Source organism: Tauraco erythrolophus, chromosome 14 (genome assembly GCF_009769465.1).
Source record: "Tauraco erythrolophus isolate bTauEry1 chromosome 14, bTauEry1.pri, whole genome shotgun sequence".
NCBI lineage: Eukaryota > Metazoa > Chordata > Aves > Musophagiformes > Musophagidae > Tauraco > Tauraco erythrolophus.
In genome coordinates this window covers 14428536-14450569 of record NC_141478.1, presented here as the reverse complement: position 1 = coordinate 14450569, position 22034 = coordinate 14428536, and the positions used below count along the sequence as shown (strand labels likewise).

General features: G+C 37.5%; 1 protein-coding gene across 1 annotated transcript in view; it reads left to right on the top strand.

The window, feature by feature from the left end:
- Positions 1-15958: 15958 nt before the first annotated feature.
- The window catches only part of WDR72 (WD repeat domain 72), a 110580-nt gene continuing 104504 nt past the window's right edge, over positions 15959-22034 (top strand). Inside the window, exons 1-3 of the mRNA XM_086620265.1 lie at positions 15959-16111; positions 17217-17323; positions 20371-20449. Of these exons, the coding sequence (XP_086476391.1) occupies positions 15959-16111; positions 17217-17323; positions 20371-20449 (339 nt within the window). The remainder of the gene's footprint in view (positions 16112-17216; positions 17324-20370; positions 20450-22034) is intronic.

The following is a 22034-nucleotide window of genomic DNA, read 5'->3' as shown; positions in this document are numbered from 1 at the left end:
TTTGGAAGAAGTGCTACAAAAATTCACTTATCTTTTTTCCCCTATAAAATATAATTTAGTATTCCACACTTTTCCTCAGAAAACCACAAAGAACAAAAACTAAACTCATTTTATGCGGATGATCTTGCAAGGCAAAAGTATGAAACAAATAATTATAGCAAGGAAAAGTGCCTTTAAAGATATTTACAATAAGGAAAAAGCAAGAAGGTTACTTCGATAAGCTTAGAATGTCGTTAAACTGCAATTCAACAATAAACAGATCACCTTTTCGCATTCTGAGCAAAATTAAGCAGTTAAAAGGATTCAACTTTCCTCTGTTTTCCCTTTGCTCCCTCTAGTGTCTCACAGGGTATATTACACGACTTTATAATTAAGCAAAAACGTACTTATTACCCATATTGAAAAAACAATAATATTGTTAAACTACCCTATTGTTGGACCTAGCGACTACAGCATTACTATTTTCTGAAAAAAAAAAACTAATAAAATACAGTTTGTAAATGCAGTAAAACAGACATTAAGAGATTGAATTCTGTATTAACAAACATCGCCTTGCTTTAATTCCAGGATGTAACAAGTACAGACTTACCGCACCCTTTTATCCAATAGCAATTTGTGAAATTGCATTTATTCTCATAAAAGCACTGATTTAATCAACAGCACTCTTAAGTTTCCAGGATATCCAATGGTGAACATGCCCATAGCTTATCTTTGCAAAACAATAGCTCCATTGACATGAAATGTGACATTTTTTCATCAATATTTCATCACATTATACATAAGATAATACAATAAATTCTCAGTACTTGACAACTATCCCCTAATGTAATCCAAGCTAATGCTGTTTCGTATTTCAGTATGTGATGTCTGTCAACAATGTTGTTAACCACTAATTGCTCTTATTCATCTCCAAAACATGCCTTCATTGCTAATTGAGGCCAGATAAATATTTTAGCTTATTGAAGCTACTTTGCTGCCCACTCAAACAAAAAAGAAATTCTTTAAAAGGAGCTGAAGAGAAGAAAGCTGGAAAATTAGTTATTGGATGACAACAATCACAACAGAGACTGAAATTATTACATGGTCCGAATGGCTAATAAATTAAGAAGCCGACATTATTTTTAGTGAGCAATAGGAATGTACAGGTACCTACACAACCCCAGATCGTAAGAAACAGGTCCAACTTTTTCCATTTATACAAGTGCATTTGAAGGTTTTTTTAAAGTGATTTGCATTAATAGATTTCAAGGCTTTCCATAACGGAAGTAAAACTCATTTTTATTAAATTACAGATGAGTAGAATAATACACTGACAGGAAATTTCCACACAATGTCTAACGTAGTGCCCAAGTCTGCAATGCAACATGGCATTTGTGAATCTAACACTAGCTCACTAAGCCAAAACTAATCCTCTCCAACAAGAGAATCTGAAAAATACTTTGCAAAATCTCATTTTACCCCTTCTGTTCCAAACATGTCTGGATAAGAAAAGATGAAGTGGTCTACATGTCAGACCAAAATTTAGGAAGAGAACTAGAATTAGAACGCAAATCTTCTGTAACAGCACATGAAAGCACTGCCCAAAGAACATAACTAGCAGCTGATGACTGTAGCTTTGATGCAGAAAGCTCAGTTCTGAAATCTTATTTCCTTCAAAAAGAGATTCTTCCCAAGCCTGTATCATTCACTGGCTGCACCAAAAGGCTTACGTATGTATTTATCTGTGAACTGCCTTTGCCTCCCTTGTCCAACAGTTCAGGACAGATCACCTTTTGCTCCAGCAGAAAGGATGCATCTCTGTTGAGCTCAAGAGTGTGACCAGTTTTACTTACTTTTCTTTGTGCATATTTTCCCTTTCCTTACTAACTGTCAGGTGTGATACTTCAACTTGTGATACATTTAACCTGGAGTATGATTCATTATGAATTATAATTCAAGAATATTCTGTAAACATCACAAGTTTTTTTATTAATAAAAAAGTATTTTGAGCCAAGATAATTCTTATAGCTTGTTTTCCTACGCAAAACTAGCTGATATCATATAGCAGGTAGGTTGGTAAGTCTTTGTTCATTCTTTGTTCAACCATACTGCAGGTTCTTGTGAAGAACCACTTCCATAAAACAGAGAAATATATACAAGTATTTAATCTTTTTAGTTGTATCTTCCTGTACGGACGTTGTATTTTCCCTAACACTTTCAACTTAATGTGTATATATATTTTAAAATATATAAAAATATCAGAGTTCTTACATTTAAAAAAATAATCACTGAACATAATAAAAATAATTAAAGGATCGAGTCTTTAACCTCATCTATTTACTTGTCATACCACTGCTATGGCCTATAAGGGATTCAACAGCAGCATCACAGCAGCATCCAGTGGTTCTGTTTGCTCAAGAAAACAATGAGATGACTAAAACCAGAGAAAGTGAGAAAGGGACACAGCAAGGGAGCATTTCACAGGAAAAGAGGAGAGATAAATCCTGTGAATCTGATCATATCAACACTCAGAAATAACACGCAAAAGTTATGGTAATGATTCCAATAACTGGTTCACTCTCATGCTTAAGGCAAGTCCATTTTTTGGCATTATTCTTGAAATCCTAGATTCTGTTCTTGAAATATGCATCAAAATCTCACTTGCTAATAATTTCTTAAAAGAAATTACAACAAAGAAAAAATTGAAAAATATTATCTTGAAAGTCTTGTGATACCTGTAAATCATGCAATTTATTTTTAGAACTAAAACATTATTTTTAAAATAATAGCAGCATGTGAATATCACAATTTTCAGCAAAAGACTTATTGTCTACACTGTGATTTGAAATCTTTCTTACCTGAGTACTTTTAACATAAGTTACATCAGTTTAGCTTAAGATATAGCGGTAAATCAACTCGGCTACAACATTTATACGTGGGCATTTTACACTGGCATACATCTAGTTTCTAGCAGTTTGGTTCAAGTTAAACTATTTTTAAGCAAAGTTAAATCATGCAAACAGAACTGCTGTAGGTTTTGGAAATCTGTTCATCACCACTATTAAACTAGTGCAGAAAAAACACACTTTGTGTTAAGCCACTACCGTAAAAATGATATTTTAATGATTTACCTATTTCAGCTCTGTAGCAGTTCAAATGCTCTTTCCAAAATGAATTATTAAAATGAAAGCTTCATATAAATATTACCCAAGATATGTGAGGTTTTCTTTTTCAGTAGAACCAGTGTTTTTTTAAAAAAGAGTATAATTTGGGTTGCTATCACATCCATCTTATATTAAAACTTTCACCATTTACAACAGATGAAAAGCTATGTATTTTTAAACACAATGCTTCATATTGTAGAGACTGGCAATGACACAAAACCACTTGGGTTTTTTTAGAATAGGTCTTAATATCTGGAAGTATAAGTAGTATATATGATACATATAGCTTTCCTAATTAGTATTTTTAACATGCATCCATAAGTATATTTGTGTGGTATTAATATGTGTATTACTTTCAGGAAATTATTTATTTTAGCAAGGGAACAACAATGGTGTTGAAAGCCAAAATAGAAATCACACAGTTCCATGATCCTCTCTGAGCACAAGATGCAATTAAGGTCTTTGGAGTGACCTTCCCTTTGTGTCAACTTGTGCTAAAATGTATGTGACAGTTTTTCTTATGGAAACCTCCATCTATCAATGATTAAAAAGAGGCTGTCAAAGTTATTTATTTAGGTTCACAAGCAGAATTCACAATTCACATAGAGTGCCAAAAGCACATGCAATATCTACTTTATGCATTAGGTTATTTTGTCTCATACAATTATTTCATTTTCTTGCTAAGCATCTTCTGACTACAAAAACTCTAGCTAAGGTTCAAGTTATCACTATTGATTTTAAAGGGGCAGCGTTCATCTTTTCTGAAAGAGACAATAGTTTGTTTTTTGAAGTTGATTTATATAATCTCACTTTGCTTTCAGTATGATTACTACTAAAATACCCAGAAGCCAGCCCAGAAAAGTAGCACCTTTTTAACCTAAGAAACCATAAGTAAGTTTACACATACGATACCATATTTCAGTGTTCTTCACCTGGCCTAACGAAATCTATCCTTTCCATTAAAGCTCTATTTTTAGGGTTTATAACTTGCCTACATATAGTCTTTCATAAAGTGAAGTAGCTTAGGAAGTCTCATATTTGAAGGTTTTCATTTTATTACACTAAAAATCTTGTGAGAACTGAACTACAGAACCACTCAAACAAATAAAAACAAAAAAGTTTCGGAGAAGTGTGTTTCAAAGTGCTAAGTTTCTTCAGTAACTTTGCAAAGTTTTTTTTCATTGTTTTCACTTACCTCTAAAACATAGCCCACAGATGAAGACTATAATTATACTAATGCATTTCAGAATATTACTACTTATCTTGATTCAGATACCTCAGGAAAACAGTCTCAGTATAAATGTAAACTCAATACTACTAAAACAAGAAAACCCACATACTTCAGCTAGAATACTTAACATTAAAATAACTTAAAGAACCACAGGCACTGAAAATACACTTAAATCTCTTAACATTCTTTCAAATCTCTATACATTTTACAAAACACCACATAGGAAAATATTTTAAGAAGTCATAATTTTAGAGAAAATAGCTTTTTTTTTGTTATGATAAGTCTCATCATTTTGTTTGCGGCTTACGTGTGGCTCTGACTAAGCATTTCGGCAGCTAAAGTGACCTCAAGTGTACGCTATACACCCAGTTCAGCTCAGGTCTCCACAAGGATCTCTTGCAAGCTGTAGCTTCTCTATAACTGACCTTTGAACAAAAAAGAAAGAGATAGACTATTAAAGAAACAAGCATCACATTTCTTGTTGTTACTATATTAAGTCACTATAGGAAACATTATTTTCAAACACAAATCCTTGCAGTTAAGATACTCACATCCTCAAGAATACATACCCCTCACACCATGAAGAACCCAGCTCAGGGGTTTGCTGCCCTCAAATACTGACACCCACAGCTGCTGCAGATTCCCACACCTGTGCGAAATCGCGCTCCGCCCCTGGAGCACCTGGCTGGAGCCGAGCAAAGGCCGCGGCGCACCTGGCCCTCCTCTCATCACGGGAACCACCACCACCTGCAGTTGCACCTTCACCCGACTCCCGCAAGTGGAAATAATTTTTTCACCGTGCTTAAAGCCGGGCGGACACGTGCAAAGCTTTTTGTTCCTCAGTGCCAAGTAGGGGGTAATCTCTGAAAGGTACATCGGGCCGTCGAGTGTCTGCCCCACCCTGGCTGTAGGGCACGGCCCCGCCTGCGTCTGCAGAGCCGCGAGGGGCAGTGCAGAGAGGCAGGTGGGTGAGCCGGGGGGGCTGCAGCGCGGGTTTGACCTCACGTTCTTTTTCTCCGGCCCCCGTTTCCCCTCACTGTCTCGCTTTAAGCTGCCGGGGTACAAAGCTGCCGCCGAAGCCCCCCCCCTCGGCGGGCGCCGCTGAGCGCTGACAGGACTGCGGGGCGGGCGGCGCGAGGCGCTGCGCTCGGCGCCGGGGAGCGCAGGCTCGTGCCGGCGCGCGCCGCCCTTGCTCCGGCGGGTCCAAGGGGCGGACGCCGACCTGCGGCCGCGGCCGGAGCGGGGCTGGGTGCAGCCGCTCCCCAGTCGCATAAAACCCGTCCCAGCTCCCTCCCCTCCCCTTCCCCGGAGCGCTCTCGCTGCTGCCGGCCCGTTCTGCCCCGCTCGCCGGCCTGGGAGCCGCTGGAGGTAAGGGGCTGTGCCGCCGCTTCGCCTGTTCGGCTACTCTCAGCCCCTTCCCCCGCCGGCCCTTCTGCTCGCAGGGTTCCGCCCTGGTGCTGGTCTCCCCGTCCCGCTGGCAGGGCCGGGCTCGCCCCGCCGCTTGCTCGCCCCGCCGCTTGCTCGCCCCGCCGCTTGCTCGCCCCGCCGCTTGCTCGCCCCGCCGCTTGCTCGCCCCGCCGCTTGCTCGCCCCGCCGCTTGCTCGCCCCGCCGCTTGCTCGCCCCGCCGCTTGCTCGCCCCGCCGCTTGCTCGCCCCGCCGCTTGCTCGCCCCGCCGCTTGCTCGCCCCGCCGCGCTCTTCTGGCAGGTGCTGAGCTTTTCTGACTTGTGCTGCGTTGGGTATTACTTGGGCAAATTTCATCCAAGTTTCTGGGAGGTTTTTTTGGTCCCTGTACGTTTGGCGTTGTATATAACTTCACTATATATCAGCTTTGGTATCTGGTGTTAGATGTCTGAAAGCTCTGATTCCAAGATAATCTAGTGAATTATAGGTATTTTGTCAGTTGCTTTAGAGTATACTTACTGGACTTTTTGGAGAAAAGCAGTAATGTGAGGACACATCAGAGTTCAAAATATTGCCCCATTGAAATGGGAAAACGCCTTTGGTTATTCTAGTGATGCCTTACTGAGTAGATGGAAAAACCTTAGAGTATAAAGAAGTTTGTATTTATTTTATAGCAGTTCTGTTTTCTTTTGAAAATAGTTCTCATTAGAGATTTTTTGAGACTTGCTCAATTATGAAATTAATCAGGGTGGCTCACTTGGATGCTTGTGGTGTTTCTGTCGTGATTACGGTTCTAGTCACTGCCAGGAGCAGTGCTTGTGTTTTCTTAATGTATCATGAAATTTTAGCGTATCAGTAGTGCTACTGGTACAGAACTACGATCTTTTGGGAGTACTCATTGCAAAAAGGGCTGTTGTGGTCAGCTAGTTCTGCTACAAAGGTTCATGTCAGTTGGTAGGATTGATTACATGATGAGCAGACTTTTCTCGTTAGAAATTTTTCAGTGTTAAAATTAAAAGTTTACTGTAATGAAAACTGCAATCCAGGCATTGCAGTGCATTGAATCAGTTTTGGACTTTGCTTCTGCTTCATAATAAAGAGTGTCTTTTTACTTAAGCAGACTTGACTGTGCACACACAATAAATAGTTCTGAGTTGTTTACCCTAAACAGGTGCATGCCCCGTGGTGAAGAACATTGCACAGAGGCCTGCTTGGTGGTTAAGAGTATTCAAAGAGCAAAATGGAAAAATAAGGAGTTCTTAGAGTTTAGAAATCCTCGTTATGATGTAATTGATTACACCAATGATTAGTGATTATTATGTCACTATCCAAAACCCAAAGGCTGATGAAATGTTTTAGTTGTTTTATTTCCAGTATCTGATTCCAATTTTGTTTGTTATTTAAACATTCCAGTGTACAGCGTAGCTGAACCAAAAACATCACTTCTCTGATCGGCAGGTTTTTTAAATCTTAAATGAATTCAAGGTCATATAAGGAAGACAAAATGAGTGACTTAAAGCCTTGATGTGTGTTCAGTGCCTCTCAGTTTGAGATTTTCGTAGTATTTTTTTAGGTTTCATTGTGTCTTGACTTTACCAGATTTTATATCTTTTGTGTTCAAGCAGTGTAAATAAGAATGAATTCTGTAGGCTTAATTATGGCTAGTTCATTACAGAATCTGTGGTATTTCATAAAAAGGAAGGTCGATCAAAGCTCCTGCAGGTTACATGTGACTTTTGCTTGCATCTGTGGGAAGTCTTGACACAGACTTAAAGTTTATTGCTCTCTATGCTTTCCAAGTTATGTAGGCGATAAACTTGGAGATGACACCACCTTAGTAGACCTTTTGATTCAGGTTGGATTATGTTGGGATCGTTGACTCTTCAAAGGACATAAATGTCTCTCTGTTCAAAAGACAGTTAATGTAAGGAGCTGTTGTCTCTTTACTAGTGTAAGGAAACAGCTTTCTCACATGGAAAACTGTTACTTTCAATTAGAGGTAGGCATGACTTAAGGTATATAAAACTAAGGTTAAAACCTGTCTCTAAGTCAGTAGGATGCAATATTGTAGAAATTAAAGCTTACGTTCTGCAGAAACTGATGGCCCCTTTGTCATGTGTGCCTTACTGTAAGAATAGATGAGTGATGTCCTGAGACCTGATTAAAGCTCTGCTTCAGCAAAGTATTTCACCATTTGAATATGTGTAACTCCACTGAAGGTGACTTAAGTGATACTATTTGTATGCTTTAGGCTTTGGAAGTGGCAAATAATTCATATGCGTAGTTGCATATAGTGCTCAGCAATATTTCATTTCCTGTAGATAACTGTCCTTGTAGCTGTTAGGATATTCGGACACTGTGTTTCAGATGCGATTGTTTTTACTTTAAAGACATCTTCTATGGCTCCAAACACACTTGTATAATGTATTTCTTTTTCAGATAAACTCTGTATATTTACAGGATCCTTGATATATGTGATTTAAAACCAAGTTAGCTAGCTCACATGCATTAATTTTTGTCTAACGTGTTTAAACAGCTATTATGTCATTGATGATTGTTGTCGTTGAAGCCTTTAATTACAGTGAAAGAAAGTGGGAATTTATGTTTTTGCACTCATTTTTAATTTCTACTTGGCAAAAGAGCATCTCATGACACTTTTCTAGCGAGCTTAAAATAGTTTAACAGTTTATGGGGTAAAACAGTAACTTCAAGGAGGTGAAGATTATTCTACTGTACCTTGTGACAGTGTGTAAAGCACAAGTGTTCGAAGTTGCTGATGTTTTCTCTGCCCCATTTTCCAGCTTAGGTGCAACATCAACTATTTTAATTAATATTGTGTCACCAAAAGGTTTTGAGATGGCCAATTGAATTCTGCCAAGATAGAGTCTTTTGATGAAAACATATCTTTATTGATTGTAGAAGAAGAAAATCATTCTTAAAATGAAATCCAGAGAAAAATCATATCCCTCAGAGAAAATTTCTGAGTGGCAGGCTGAGATTAACATCATAAAATTGAATTTGTGCTGCAAACCTTTGATGTAATCAGCAGCTGGGAGATGGTGTTGCCCTTACTGTGCTCCTTCTGATTGTGGTGAATTATTGTGTGGAATGAAATAAGTGTTTCTTGTGTCACTTGTTCAAGAAATACAAACAAGGTATTACTAGGTGGTTCTTGCTAGTTAAAATGGGTTGTATCGATTCCTGGTCCCAGACTCTTGCTCCCTTGGACTGCAAAAGCAGTGTGTTTGCACCCCGGGGGAGATCTGGGTGTCACTCAACAGTGGCTCCTCCGGCCGATTAGGGTGTAGCCCTGACAGGTCTTGAGGGAAGTCCCATTAAATCTTAAATTGGAAGGGCAGTGACAGGCAGGTGGGGTCTCCAAGATGGAGCCACAAAAAGCAAAGTAGAGGAAAACTTGTGGAATACTGAGGGTTGTGTCAGAATATATTAAAACATGAGGAAGTGGGACATACGATGGAAATGATTACTAGAGTATTTAACTTTTTGCCTACTCTGATTAGATATATTAACTAAAGTATTAGAAAGGTAGACATGGTTCTGCTGCTGCACCTGCAGAGAGCAAACTCGGCATCTTAAAGGATCCAGTTATTAGTTCTCTTGTGCAATGTGCTGAATACGAACTAGTTTTTAATTATAGTTTTAAAAATCTCTTGATAAATCTTTGTTTTACTTTTTGCTATTAATTACTTCAAATGTCTTGTTACCTTTGTCTTGTCTTCCTGTGTTTAGTGTCATTTCTCTGGTTGTCATTCCCTTTTCATTTACCTAGCTTCATATATCTCCTTTTTCCTTTTTCTGTTACACACCCTGCCTTCTGCCCTGTAGCCTCTATATCTCCATTCTAGTTCCATTTCCCTGTTAAGCATGTTTCTCAGTATTGTATTTCTCTCTTCTAATTTATTTCATGGCTCACACCTATACGAATGGGTGTGTACCACGCTGGTTCACAAATTACAAAGTATTGTTGACCTGTATTTTCAGATTCATGGACACAGTAGGCTTCCGAATAGCAGCTTATGCAAGTAGCAAATCTGTGAGCAGCATCATGAGCATCAATGTGGTAGGTCTGCAGGCTTACAAAGACAGCACCATGCCAGTTCTGCATCTTTAGATGTTATACTTTAGATACTTTTATCAAGTGTTTTGTAAATACAATGTATTTTATTACTTATGCCTCTTAGATGGACTTGCTATATATTGTAGACAGTGGGTGAATATATTTTTTTAGTTCTGGAAAGGTTTTATCTTTGCTGATTATTACAGAGACTACAACATCCTTAAGGAGAGTACAACATTTGCATCATAAAGTAAATGGAGAAAGTTATGAAAACAGTATAGAATGGATCAGTAGACTGCAAGTCAAAGCTATTTTTAAGGAGAATAATTAGCTTTTTACTAACAGTACAAAAAGTATTGATAGAACTTTTTCTTACTTAAAAATAGAATTTTCTTTCTTAAAATAGAAAATTTTCTTACATAGTCTCTCTTATGATCTATGTCAGATAAAGCCAAAGAATAGACAGACTAGGAGAATGAGATGGGTTAGGAACACACAAACCTTAGGAATTTGTCGTGGAAACTTGCAAGGCTCTGCCTAAAACTTACTTCCTAAAGCTTTATTACGGTGATGAATCTAAAGAGTTGTGTGTGTAGAACTCTTTTACTTGGCCATCAAGAGTATTGAAGCCTGGGCATATACAATTTTGCTAGACTGAAAAGACATATGCTGCTCTTATAAAATTATCAGTAATTGCTCTTAATCATTTTGGCCTGTCTATCCTGTTTTGTTATTGTTTTTTTCCAAATATTTGTATTTTCAGAATGAACAGTTAAATGCTGCTAGTATCTTAACATTTTCAGGACTATAAGCCAATTTGTGTCTTTTTTATGCCCACATTGATTGCCACACATTTAACTGGACTTTGAAACAACTGATCTTGTATTGATAATTTAGGATGCATAGGAAACATGAAATAAGTTTGAATATAAATTCAGGAAAAATGTTCTGACATGTTTACTGTTACCTATAGGGTGATCTTTTGTTGTACAAAGTCTCTTCTAAAAATAAGCTATAAATTCCTATTTGGTAGCTTTTGTTCTGGGCCGTAGCTATGAGAAGAGGGTTTCTGTCACAACCAGTGTTTTATGTGAACTGTTTGATATCAGGTCTCTGGGAAGTTCAGTTCCTAGCTCTAAGGACCTTGATGTATGTGAGAACTGATGGATTCTGAATTCAGTTAAAAATCAAGATATGTATTTTATTTATCAAGAAATGTGGTTCTTATAACTGTAGTTAATAGTTTGATATTGTTCAGGATGTTTTGTGCTGGAAAGCTTCATTTACGCTTTTAAGCAAATTCTGTATGTAAATGCAAAGACCTATAGGGAATATGAGCCACAGACTTCAGCAGGGGCAAAACACAACCCAGATTTTTCTCTTCAAATCACTGTGAGCACATGTGCATGCATTCTTCTAAGACCTAAGCAACTCTTCCGTTCTAACCTATACATTCCCAAACCTCTTGCTCTAGGATTGTAATTTTTATCTTAAGAAAATGCAGCACAGGGATATGTGCCTGTAGTAAAGCAGTAATCATGTGAACAGTGATTGGAAGATCTGAGATGAGCCTAATAGAGAAGCTAACAAATGTTTTTGGTTTTGTTATTTTTTTTAAGGTCAGTAGAGGAGGCAGAGTCAAGATATGCTTACTATATTGGAATTAGTAAACTATATAAAATTTATTTAAAAATATTATTAATAAAATAATTAGGGGAAAGCATGTGTTGATTTATGATGGCACTGTTTCTTTATGGTGTAATCTGACCTTTTTATTCTACTTGGTTCATGACCAGTCCCAGTTAAAAAAAGCTGGGTGATGAGGAAAGCCCTTGCATTAATATGTGCTTAGAAAGGCATTCAAGGTCAGACCTCCTGCTCTCTGGCCCCTTAAAGCTTTTGACTAGACTTTTAAATACCTCATGTCTTCTGTAGAATAAAAGGTGGTGTACTAACCTTTTCAAATTAAACTTTGATACTGTACAAATGGTCTGAAGCTGCTAAACTAGTACAGTCAAAGTCCTTGAAGCTGTGCAAACTGGGATAAGCGTCCAAGTTAAGAGGTTCGTGGGGTGGTTTCAGTGTGGAAAGTGTTCATAAAACTATATACTGGATAGTAAAGATGTGAAAACTTAGTGGTGGGATGAACTGGTGTGATTTTAACGAAGAACAGGGAATTTTTTTTTTTTACAGTTATGAGAGTTCTTTTTGGCAGTGTGATTGTAAGGGCAGGACAGAAGTTTATTAGGTTGTAAGCAGGGAGAAATGGGGAGTAGGACTGAGGAACTTCATTTAAAGTCGAATTATGGGTTAATACTGTGAATCAGACATGCTTGAGTGGGCAGAACTGGAGGAATTTGACATGTACTGATAAGCTACATGCAGCTCAGATATGCCTTGGGCAATATTTGACATTGTAGAAACAGTTTTTAACTTTTTTAAAGGAACAGTCTGATAAATATCTGTTGATTTTATTAAAAAAGTTTGCTCTGGGTGCCATCAGCATCACTAAATAGCTTTGATAAAGCTAAATATTGTCAGACAAAATGTGGATGTGTGCATGTGAGTACGCGGTATTTCTAGGGAAGTCATGGCATTCTCAGAAGCAAAGCTTTCATTCAAAGTACTTATCTTGTGCATCAAAATATCTTAATCCAAAAGAAAAGTTAACCAAGAAGCATGAGAGGAAAAAAGTTAAGGACTGTTAACACAGAAGTTTGTATATCTTCTGTTTTCTTTCTCATATGCCTCAATCGTAATGTATAGGAAAATGTACAAAATGTTCTTTTAACATTTCATTCTGAATTAATTCTCTTATATAACCAATGTTTTGTCTGTAGTAGTAGCTGTTTATTAATTCAGGACACTCATGGAGATCTAAATAAATGTATGCAAATAGATCATCGATATATTAGCAAATTCTATCAATTTATTTAGCTTTTAACTTGTCAATTGTGTGAGTTCTCTGCTACTCATCGCTTGTCAGCAGTACGTCTTCTGCTAAGAATATTGATCTTGATTCTGTGCTGCTTTTATAAGAAAATGTAATTTATTACTTCATATTAAATGCAGTGCAAACCTGAATTCTGCTGCCTTATGGTGTTTTACACTAACTGAACATTCCCATGGCAGAAGTATAAATGACTACATGATATGCAAGAAAATGTGCTTTAAAGACTCAGGATTTGACTTATCAAACCGTTAGCTTGGCAGCCAGTATTTTATAAACCCTGTGAAAATGGTGGATTTTCTTTGCTTAGCTAATGCCTAAAAACATAGTTTGGCTAGAACAACTTTCAGTTCAGGGTATAAACTGGAAAAGGACTTCACCGTTCACCAGTAAGCATAATACTTCACATGACTAGAGATTTAAAAAATAAGTTTTAGAAAAGTAAAATTCTAAAGCTGAGATCAATAACATGTCTCAGTATTTTGCGATATGCCCACAAAGCACTTTAAAATGAAACTAAATATGATTTAGCCTAATAAACTCTTGACTTCAATTAGTTTTCTCTTAATTTCTTTTTCCTCTCTTTGACATTCTGGCTGAGGTTGTACGGCAGGACCTTCATAGTCTGTCACACCAGTCTTTTCAGCTCTTCTCAGTCACTGAGTCCCTCATATTCTGTTCTTGTCAGGAAGCAGGACCATTCCTCTTGCTCTGTGTCATTTAAGGCTTTTAGTAGTAATAATGAAGATACCTCTTGTCTGCGTCCCAGTTTTCAGCTGCTACCATGCTGGATTTAGTGATGATTGGTATTAAAGTTTCTTTAAACATAGCTTAAAAAGCTACTTCTGAGCTCTGTTTTTGTCCTGTGATCTTTTCTGAATTATCACAGGAACCACTCTTCATGTCACTTTGCATTGTTGCTGTATTACTTCGTTTGGCAATTACCTGCTGCCATGCATTTTGTTCTACACAGTTCCTGTCTCTTCTTACAAGATTTCAGCTTTGCTGTTGTGTCTTTTGGCTGACCTCTCCCAGCTGCACTGTTCTACCACCTGTTTAATTTTAAATATCTGTGCTAAGGGCTCTGTTGCTCCCCTTTCTCAAGGACAAATAGGAGCACACCATCTTCGAAAGATCAATTTTGCTTAGAGCAACTGCTCTGAAGGATCTCTTCAATGGTGTTACTCCTGTTTGGATAAAAAGTAGGTGACATACAATATTTTGAAAAGAATAATTAAAATATTTGTTTACTTATGTGACCCTAGACAATGGCACATCTGAGGAGCTTAAAATCTGTTTCTTCTTGTTCACTCATGCTTGGGAATAACATGTTGATATATACAAACATTTTTGATGTTGCTCAATATCTGACAGCTGTCAGTCTGTTGCTTCTATGCTGGTGGTAGTCATAACTGCCTTCAGAACTAAGTTTAGGAGAATTTCAGTTTCCAGTGGAGTCACTTCACAGGCAACAGTCAACTTCATGCCCTTCTCCATCTCTGACAATGGTTGGAAGCAGGTGACAACAGTCTTCTGGTATTTTCTCCAGAAAGCTGAAAGGCAGGGGAGGTAAACGGAAATGCTTCAGAAGCATCTGTACAAGCTTTCTGGAAAAACAAAGGAGAGAAGAACCATCATAGGATACAGGGAAGGAGAGAAGAACCGTCATAGGATACAGGGAAGGAGTGCTGGAGGCTGTTGTATGTTCAAGTTAATAATTTGGGTGTTTTGATACAGCTAACATATATATGGGAATCGTTTGCGTTTGGGCTAAGGTGTGCACTGGTAGCTTAGTGTAGGGCTCTTTCATGTAATGACATTGATGCTGAAGATATTGCTCATCTGTGTCTGTTTTTAGCAATGAACCCTTTCACATAAGTTGACTGAAAGGAGATACAGTTTTTGGATGTGTTACTAGGTCCCCTGAAAAGCCTTAACAGGACATGAATGATTTTTTTTTTAGGTGGATTGGCTGTATAAGTGCCAAATTATTTATAGTCAGATATTGACTGTTTTTTAATTTTGAAGGCCTTGTTGGCAGTACTCTAGAAATATGTTGGATGCTTGTGAACATGGGAATTCAAAGCAAACAATGTGACAGAAGGCTTGTGAGGTAACTGAGAAAGCAGTTTTCTCAAAGTTTTGTTTGAAGCAAAACAGGCACTGAATCCAGCTAGCAGGCAGAGGTGGTTTTAAAAGGAACAGACATCAAAATTAAAACCAAACAAAGCAGAACTTCTTTAATAAGGAGAATTTTAGGATATTTTGTAAGTACTGGTATTGGAACAGACACTGAAATGGTTTTCTGGAAATGTAGTTCATAAAAATCTCTATTGGATTAACTAATGATCATTTTGGACAATTCCATGAAATAATTTTTTGCAGTAGTGACTAGAATCTATTATATGATAAATTTTTTGGACAAGAGACTCATGAGTTGGGCAGCAAAAAGTGTCTGTTCATTCTCCCTGTTTCCCAGCTTGCAACTCTGCCTCTGCATTTCTTTTGGGTCTTATCTCTAGGAGATGCCATTGAATGCTTGATGGTATAGTGCTTTGCTGTCCTGGGCCTCGTTTTTCTCTTCATCCCTGACCCACCACCTGTTCTCTCCTTCCAGCCCTGTTGTCTTTCTCTTGCCTGATTCTTCTAGGAACCACAGTCTCTTTATTGCTCCTGTGCCATCGCCATGTTCCATCAGTTAGCTGCTGAGAATGAGCAGCACTGCTGGTTGGAGGTAATAGGGGAGGTATGGCCTATTCCACCTACCAAAATTAGGAAGACGACAGTGACATGGATCTATCAGAGCTAAGCCAGGCTGTGTGGGGCAGCACGACTCCTGTTGCTGATATTTCCATATTGTGATAGTACTGGTCCCCGGTAGCTCTGGTCCTGTTTGACACTGCCTAGACTTATATAGTGGCACATCACTGTCCTACTGTGTATTTATGTGATTATTGGTAGCTGTCTTAGTGAAAGTGTTAGTGTGATGTTGGAAAAGGCTGGAAAATGTTTCAATGCCTTGTCAACTTTTTTTCAGCAATATTTTGTAGCTCTCCTATTCTGTTGTTGATTAAATTGCCTTTTTAATGTTGTTTTTTCTTACATTTCATGTTACTTAGAATCATGACTTGTTTCTGTTTCCAGGTGCTGACTATGAAGGTATCATTACAGGCTGTGGCAGTGTGGGGGAAAATAGCTCCCTCTCACAGCATCACTGCTATCATGATTACAGATGACCAGCAGACCATAGTTACAGGAAGTCAGGAAGGACAAATATGTCTCTGGGATCTTTCATCAGAATTAAAGGTTCGTGTCCACTGTGCTACAGTCTGCCAAAGAGACAGATTGGAGTTTTATCTTTTATTATTAACAATGGGATTATTGAGACCTGCACTTACTTAGATTAAGTTTTAAAAATAGTGTGGTATTTGTTATAGGATACTTACAAAGCAAAAAGAGTTGAAATGCTTATATGAGCAACCAGTTATTTGAAGACTTTATATAAAGTTTTCAGAGATTATCATGACCTGTGGATTATATTTTGAGATTGTTTACTTGCTGTCATTACTCACAGCACACATACGCAATTATCATGATTCCCATTTTGTCAAGTCTTTTTTTTTCTTTTAAAATTAACTGCTGAGCGTGGCCTGTCATTGAAGGAGAAAAAAATCTATTTCTAAAACCAGAGCGCTCTACCAGATTAACAATGGAAAAACATAGAAAGATGGAAGAAGTAAGATGAAATACATATTTTTTGTATGGTTAAGCTACAAGGCTCCTGGCATATTGTTGCTATTACTTTGACTATTTCAAATGTATTTTTATGAGAATGGAACAGAGTGAAAGCAGTTACAATTTTTTATTGTGTTCCTAGAACTATGATTCTATTCCTCTTGGATTTGACTTCCCCATTTGCGCTCAAATATCTCTTGAAACTTTAGTTTGTGCTTTTATGGGAGTACCTTTTTCCGTTAAGATCTTTGCATGCAGTGAAGCTAATCAAAGGGATTACTTAAACATGTCATATGTAGCACATGCTTAAGAGCTTTGCTATAGCAATTCCCTACTTCATTCTGCCACTTTTGCTGCATGCTGTAGTGAAGAATACCTCTGGTGAAGGCCAGAGGTATTCTGCACGTTGCCTATTTTATAACATTTGATGCTCCATAACTTCTTCAGAAGGTGCAATTTTTAGACTGGTGAGTACAAAGACTGTACTTTATGCAAACTGCATAATCCATCCACATCTTTGTACGTTCCAGAAATGTGACTGAAGAACATAAGAATATAAAGCAGACTGACAATTATTCATTAACGCATCTATAAATAGTATTCTCTAGCTTTCAAATCTCCTTAGTTTATACAGAAAATACTATGTATAAGTTAAACCATTGTATTGTTCTCCTAGATTTCATCTAAAGAAATTCTCTTTGGCCATACTGCTTCTGTAACTTGTTTGGCAAAAGCAAGAGAGTTTGAGAAACAGCCATATGTAGTCAGCGCTACTGAAAATGGGTAGGTAACTGAATATTCAATTACTCATTTCTTAAAACATGAATTGTATGGCAGGTATAGGCCAGATTCTACATTTGGAAAAAGGCTTTTAATTCACTTCTTCTGTAATATGAAAAGGACAGCAGCTACTTAGGGTGATGACTGTGTTGCTTATATACAATAGTCTAACTAAGAGCTTATCTCTTGGGCAACAGAAGGGTTTGGCAGATTCAGATATCCAGTTAATAGTCAGGAGAATGAATTGCTCAGATTCAGCTAGGCCTCATTCAAAGGGAGAATAACAGGCTGTTGGAGGGAATCGGCAGGTTCAGAAGCATTTTAATATCGTAGTGCTTTTTTTCTGTTATTTCCTGGAGCTCAGTCTTGAGAATCAAATCAGTACAAGAGCCTCATATACTCTGATCCAGGTTATGCTTGCTCAGTCAGTATGTATGGAAGCACAGGAAAGACTGCCCTTGAATAAAAAGAATATATGATCTGTGTCTTTGTTTAAATCTGACTTGCTATTTTGGAATCCGTCCTTTTAGAGGCTCCTGATCTTGCAATTTTTCTTCTATCTGCTGTGACTTGGCCCATCGCTTGAGTCAAACTAATTTCTGCAGTTCTGCTAGGTTAGCATTCAGGATTTTTTTTTCTCTCTCTGAATGTTTTGTAATATTTTCAGCTGGGGTCTGAAGCCCATCTGTTCAGGATTTCAGCTGTTGAAAATAGTTAGGGCCAGCTTCTTAATTTCCTTAAGGGTTTTCCTTAAACAATTTTGTCTTGCTGCTTAATGATATTCTCCTCTTGGTTTGGGTTCATCTTTTCCAATTAACAGGACAGCTCTGTTAAAACCTCTTCCCATGAAGAGTTCCTGTCAATTGCCTTTTTTCGAGCTATGTCTTCAGCACCTTAAGGCTACTACTTTCTCACTGAGGAGCTTATTTATTCTTTCCAGCTGCTAGGATCTGTCTGATTCTTTCAATCATGAGTATGTAAGGAAGAGATAACTTGAACAAACTGGTTCAGACTTCTCGATCTTCAAAGGTTAGACTGCCCCACTGGACAGGTAGTGGTAAACAGTGCTGGTTGTTTTGTGCAGAGAGGAGGGTGAGAAGTCTACAGAACTGATTTTTCTATTGGCCTCCTACAATTCTACTCAAGGGTTCAGAGGTGAAACTATTTTCCATTTTAATTCTGAAGTTTTGTTAGTGCTGTACTGTTTCCAGATCATACTGGGAGAAAAAAAATACTGTATTTCCCAAAGGCTGGGCTGAAAAAGCTCTGAGAAACAGATGAGGCTTTTGCTGTAGATGTACCATACACAGAGATGTTCACATCCTAAAGGTTCTGCCTCTGAAGGGATCATCAGGCTTGTTTGGAATGTGTATAAGTAGGACTGAATAGTCGTCTGGCCCCTTTAAATGTTCACTTTTATCAAATTACTGCTGACTTCTCATCTGTATTACATAAGGGCAAAGCAACTATCACTGATCCCTGGAAGGCTGCAACATGAAGTTGAGATAATTACAAGTAGGAAGCCTCATCTTCAGGAGACGCAGGGTTTGTCGAACTGCATTCGAACTTGTAAATCATTAAATTCTGCCATTTTCAAGCTTCCATCTCCTTATATTGAGGGTGGAGGAAAATGTATGGAAGATGATACCTATCTCAATTCAGAATCAAGTGTTTGTATAACTGACTTATCCTAGAAGGATGAGTACGGAACAGTATTTTTGTACTTTTTATATTGAAATCTGTAAGTTAATCTGTAATGATTCAGAAGTTCTCACTGATGTCCTGTGCATGCATATAGCATATGCTGTAGGGAAAAGTTTTATCAACATGTGGTATCGCTTGCTCCTTGTTAGTATGCATGGTAAATTAAGTCCAACATGCGGAAGCCAAATTTATATTCTGGTCTCATTTGTGCATATTTGAATGTATGTATCAAATTTACTGCTTTAGCTGTGTTACTGTAATTGTCGTTCTGATGTAGACAAGGAGAAATTCCCTGCCTTTAAATATTTAACAAATAAAGTAAGCATTCCGGTTAAGTTAAGCCTTTTGGTCCACCAACTCTGATGCTACATTATGTATAGAGTTCTCTACTCTTGCTCAGCTGAAAAATATAAATAAAGTAATATTTTTTTATTTCCATAAAATGTACAAGTGTGTAGATTAAAATGTAAATCACTAAATAGTATTTCTGGTATAATAAAATCTTTTTCCTAATGTGTTCTTGAAGTCTTCATACAGAAAATGTGTTGGAGTGTAAATACAGAAATCATAAAATGATTATTTCTGCAGCTAAAACAGTATTTACTGTTTAAATAAAATCTGGAAGTATCGAAGCTTAACATTCAGATGCTGAGCTATGACAACATACCTCATATAACCTCATTTACACATTTAATTTGATTGTATTTCTGTTGTGCTCTAGTCCCATAGTATGTTGAATAATGTCTAAATGAGGAAAACTGGCTATCGGGTCTTTCTCAGACTTTAACCTTAATTGTATTTAAGTGTAGCTAGACTCTTGCACAGGCATTTAGGTTGTCAAGAGACAAGTGGTGGATCAAGTAACGGATTTCGGGAGCAGCCTCATGGTGGCACTGTTTATTCTTAGCAGAAGTTGCGGTTCCTCTCAAGAACTGAAGGCTGATGCAGCAGAAGATGCGTTATATTTTTCAAAACGTGTGGTTTTAAGTTCAGTGAAATGAATCATTTTCGGGAGGATGTAGTTCCAACGACAGATAGTTACAGTGACACGTTGACGAGCCATAATGGCAGTATACCTACAATTTGTTGTAGACCAGAGTTGGCCTTAAAGTCAGGTTTGCTGCATGGCAGCAGGGTGTAATTACCAAAACAAAAAGAAACAGATACTGTATGTCATCCACTGCTAATGACCACAACATTTTCTTACCCAGTAATCTGTAACAAAAAGCCACATAAACTACCAGACTGCAGTTAAGTACAGCATGAAAGAAAAACTTGGTGTCACAAAATTATTCCAGCCAATTGAGTGGAAATGACAGAGAATAATATAAAGTTATCTTTGGCAGGGAGATGTGTGTTTGGAATGTCACTAGTGGACAGTGCATTGAGAACGCAAAGCTTCCTTATAGGCATACAGCAATCTATGTAAGTACAGCAACTTTCCGTGGAATATATCTGTTCATTACAAGAAGAGTTTTGCTTTATTAATATGGTATTTTCAGAAACATACGATTTTAAATGCATAAGTCAGAGCATACTTAGTAGGAGGAAAAAACGGGTTGTAATATAAGTGGTTTTATGTTATTTTTCCTTTTTTGACTTTCTTCTAAGAAAATAACTGAGACTTCTATGTTCCTCTGAACTTAATCAAATCAAACTGATTCTTTTAAGCTGCAAGTGTCTGGATTGTAGTATCAATTAACTTGTTGTAAAGATCAGGCACTGAGTAACAAAGTGAAAACTGTCTTAATCTTTACTCTTGTCCTGTGTTAAACTTGAAGCTTCTGTGCAATTTTAAATTGACTTTTTGATGACATGTTTTAGAAGCGCAGGCAATCTAGCCAGAAGTTGAGAGACAGTCTGCTGAAGATCTTAGTTTTAAACATTTGAAAGGTTTTGATGCCTGACTGCTCTGCCCCACTTCCAATATGAAAATATTTTCATTCATCACAGAACTCAGGACAGATCACTTATTTTCAGAGGCAAAATTGCTTTAAATATTACTGCAGATAATTTCAAGTGTCTGCTTTGAATTCTGTCCAGGTACACAAAGTATCTAGATGTTGGAGTGTGAGGATGTGTTTGAAATACATCTGTGTATATGATTGAGGAGCCCAGCACATACGGATTTGATTCAGAGATGGCTTATTTCTGGATGTATTAGTAGAAGAGGAGCTTAGGGCTCCTAGGTTAATTAAAATGCTGCTGTTCTTCAGTGAGGAAGTCTAGGGTGGAACTAAGCCTCCAAATGATGGGAGTGTGAGACCTCATGCTATTCAAACTATGGCCAAATTCAGAATTCAAATGTTTTAAAGCTTGCAGAAAAAACACTGTTTTTCATGACACTGTTTTCATTGACATGATGAATTCACACACGGTTGTTAATGATAAAGGGAAGAGAAAAAGGTTGGGTAAATTACCAAATAAAACCAGAAGAATAACTTGTTAATATATGCTTTTACATGTATATGTGTGTATGTATACATAAAAGCATAGATTTTTAAAAGTTGCTGTTCTATAACTTTTATTTGTATAGATTTAAAGTCTATATGTTCTTTCTACATATGTATGTATATACACACAATGCAATGCCTCAATTATAATGTCATAGAGCTGCAGTATGATCTGCTTTGTGGTATTGCTTAATTAGATTTTAATAGTTAAAGTTATGGAGGAGTTCTGCAGAGTAGACAGATCTGCATTGTGAAGATCAGAGTCGGAATCTTCATTCTTATTCTTCAGGGAGGAGAAACAAATACTTTTAGCAAATTGTTACTACTCTATTAGGAGAAGTGGGCTAAGTCTAATTTTGGCTAGTGATTTTTGTTCTGTAACTTGGGCAAGATGACTAAAGGAAAATAGGAACATCTAACAGGAAAATTTTCTTAGGACAAAGAATAGATGTTGCTAGGAGGGGAAACTATTCTTAAAATGCAACCTTCGGATATTTTTAACAAATGGATTTTTTTTGTGAGGATTTTTTTTGAGTTGAGATCTTCCTGGTGTGGTG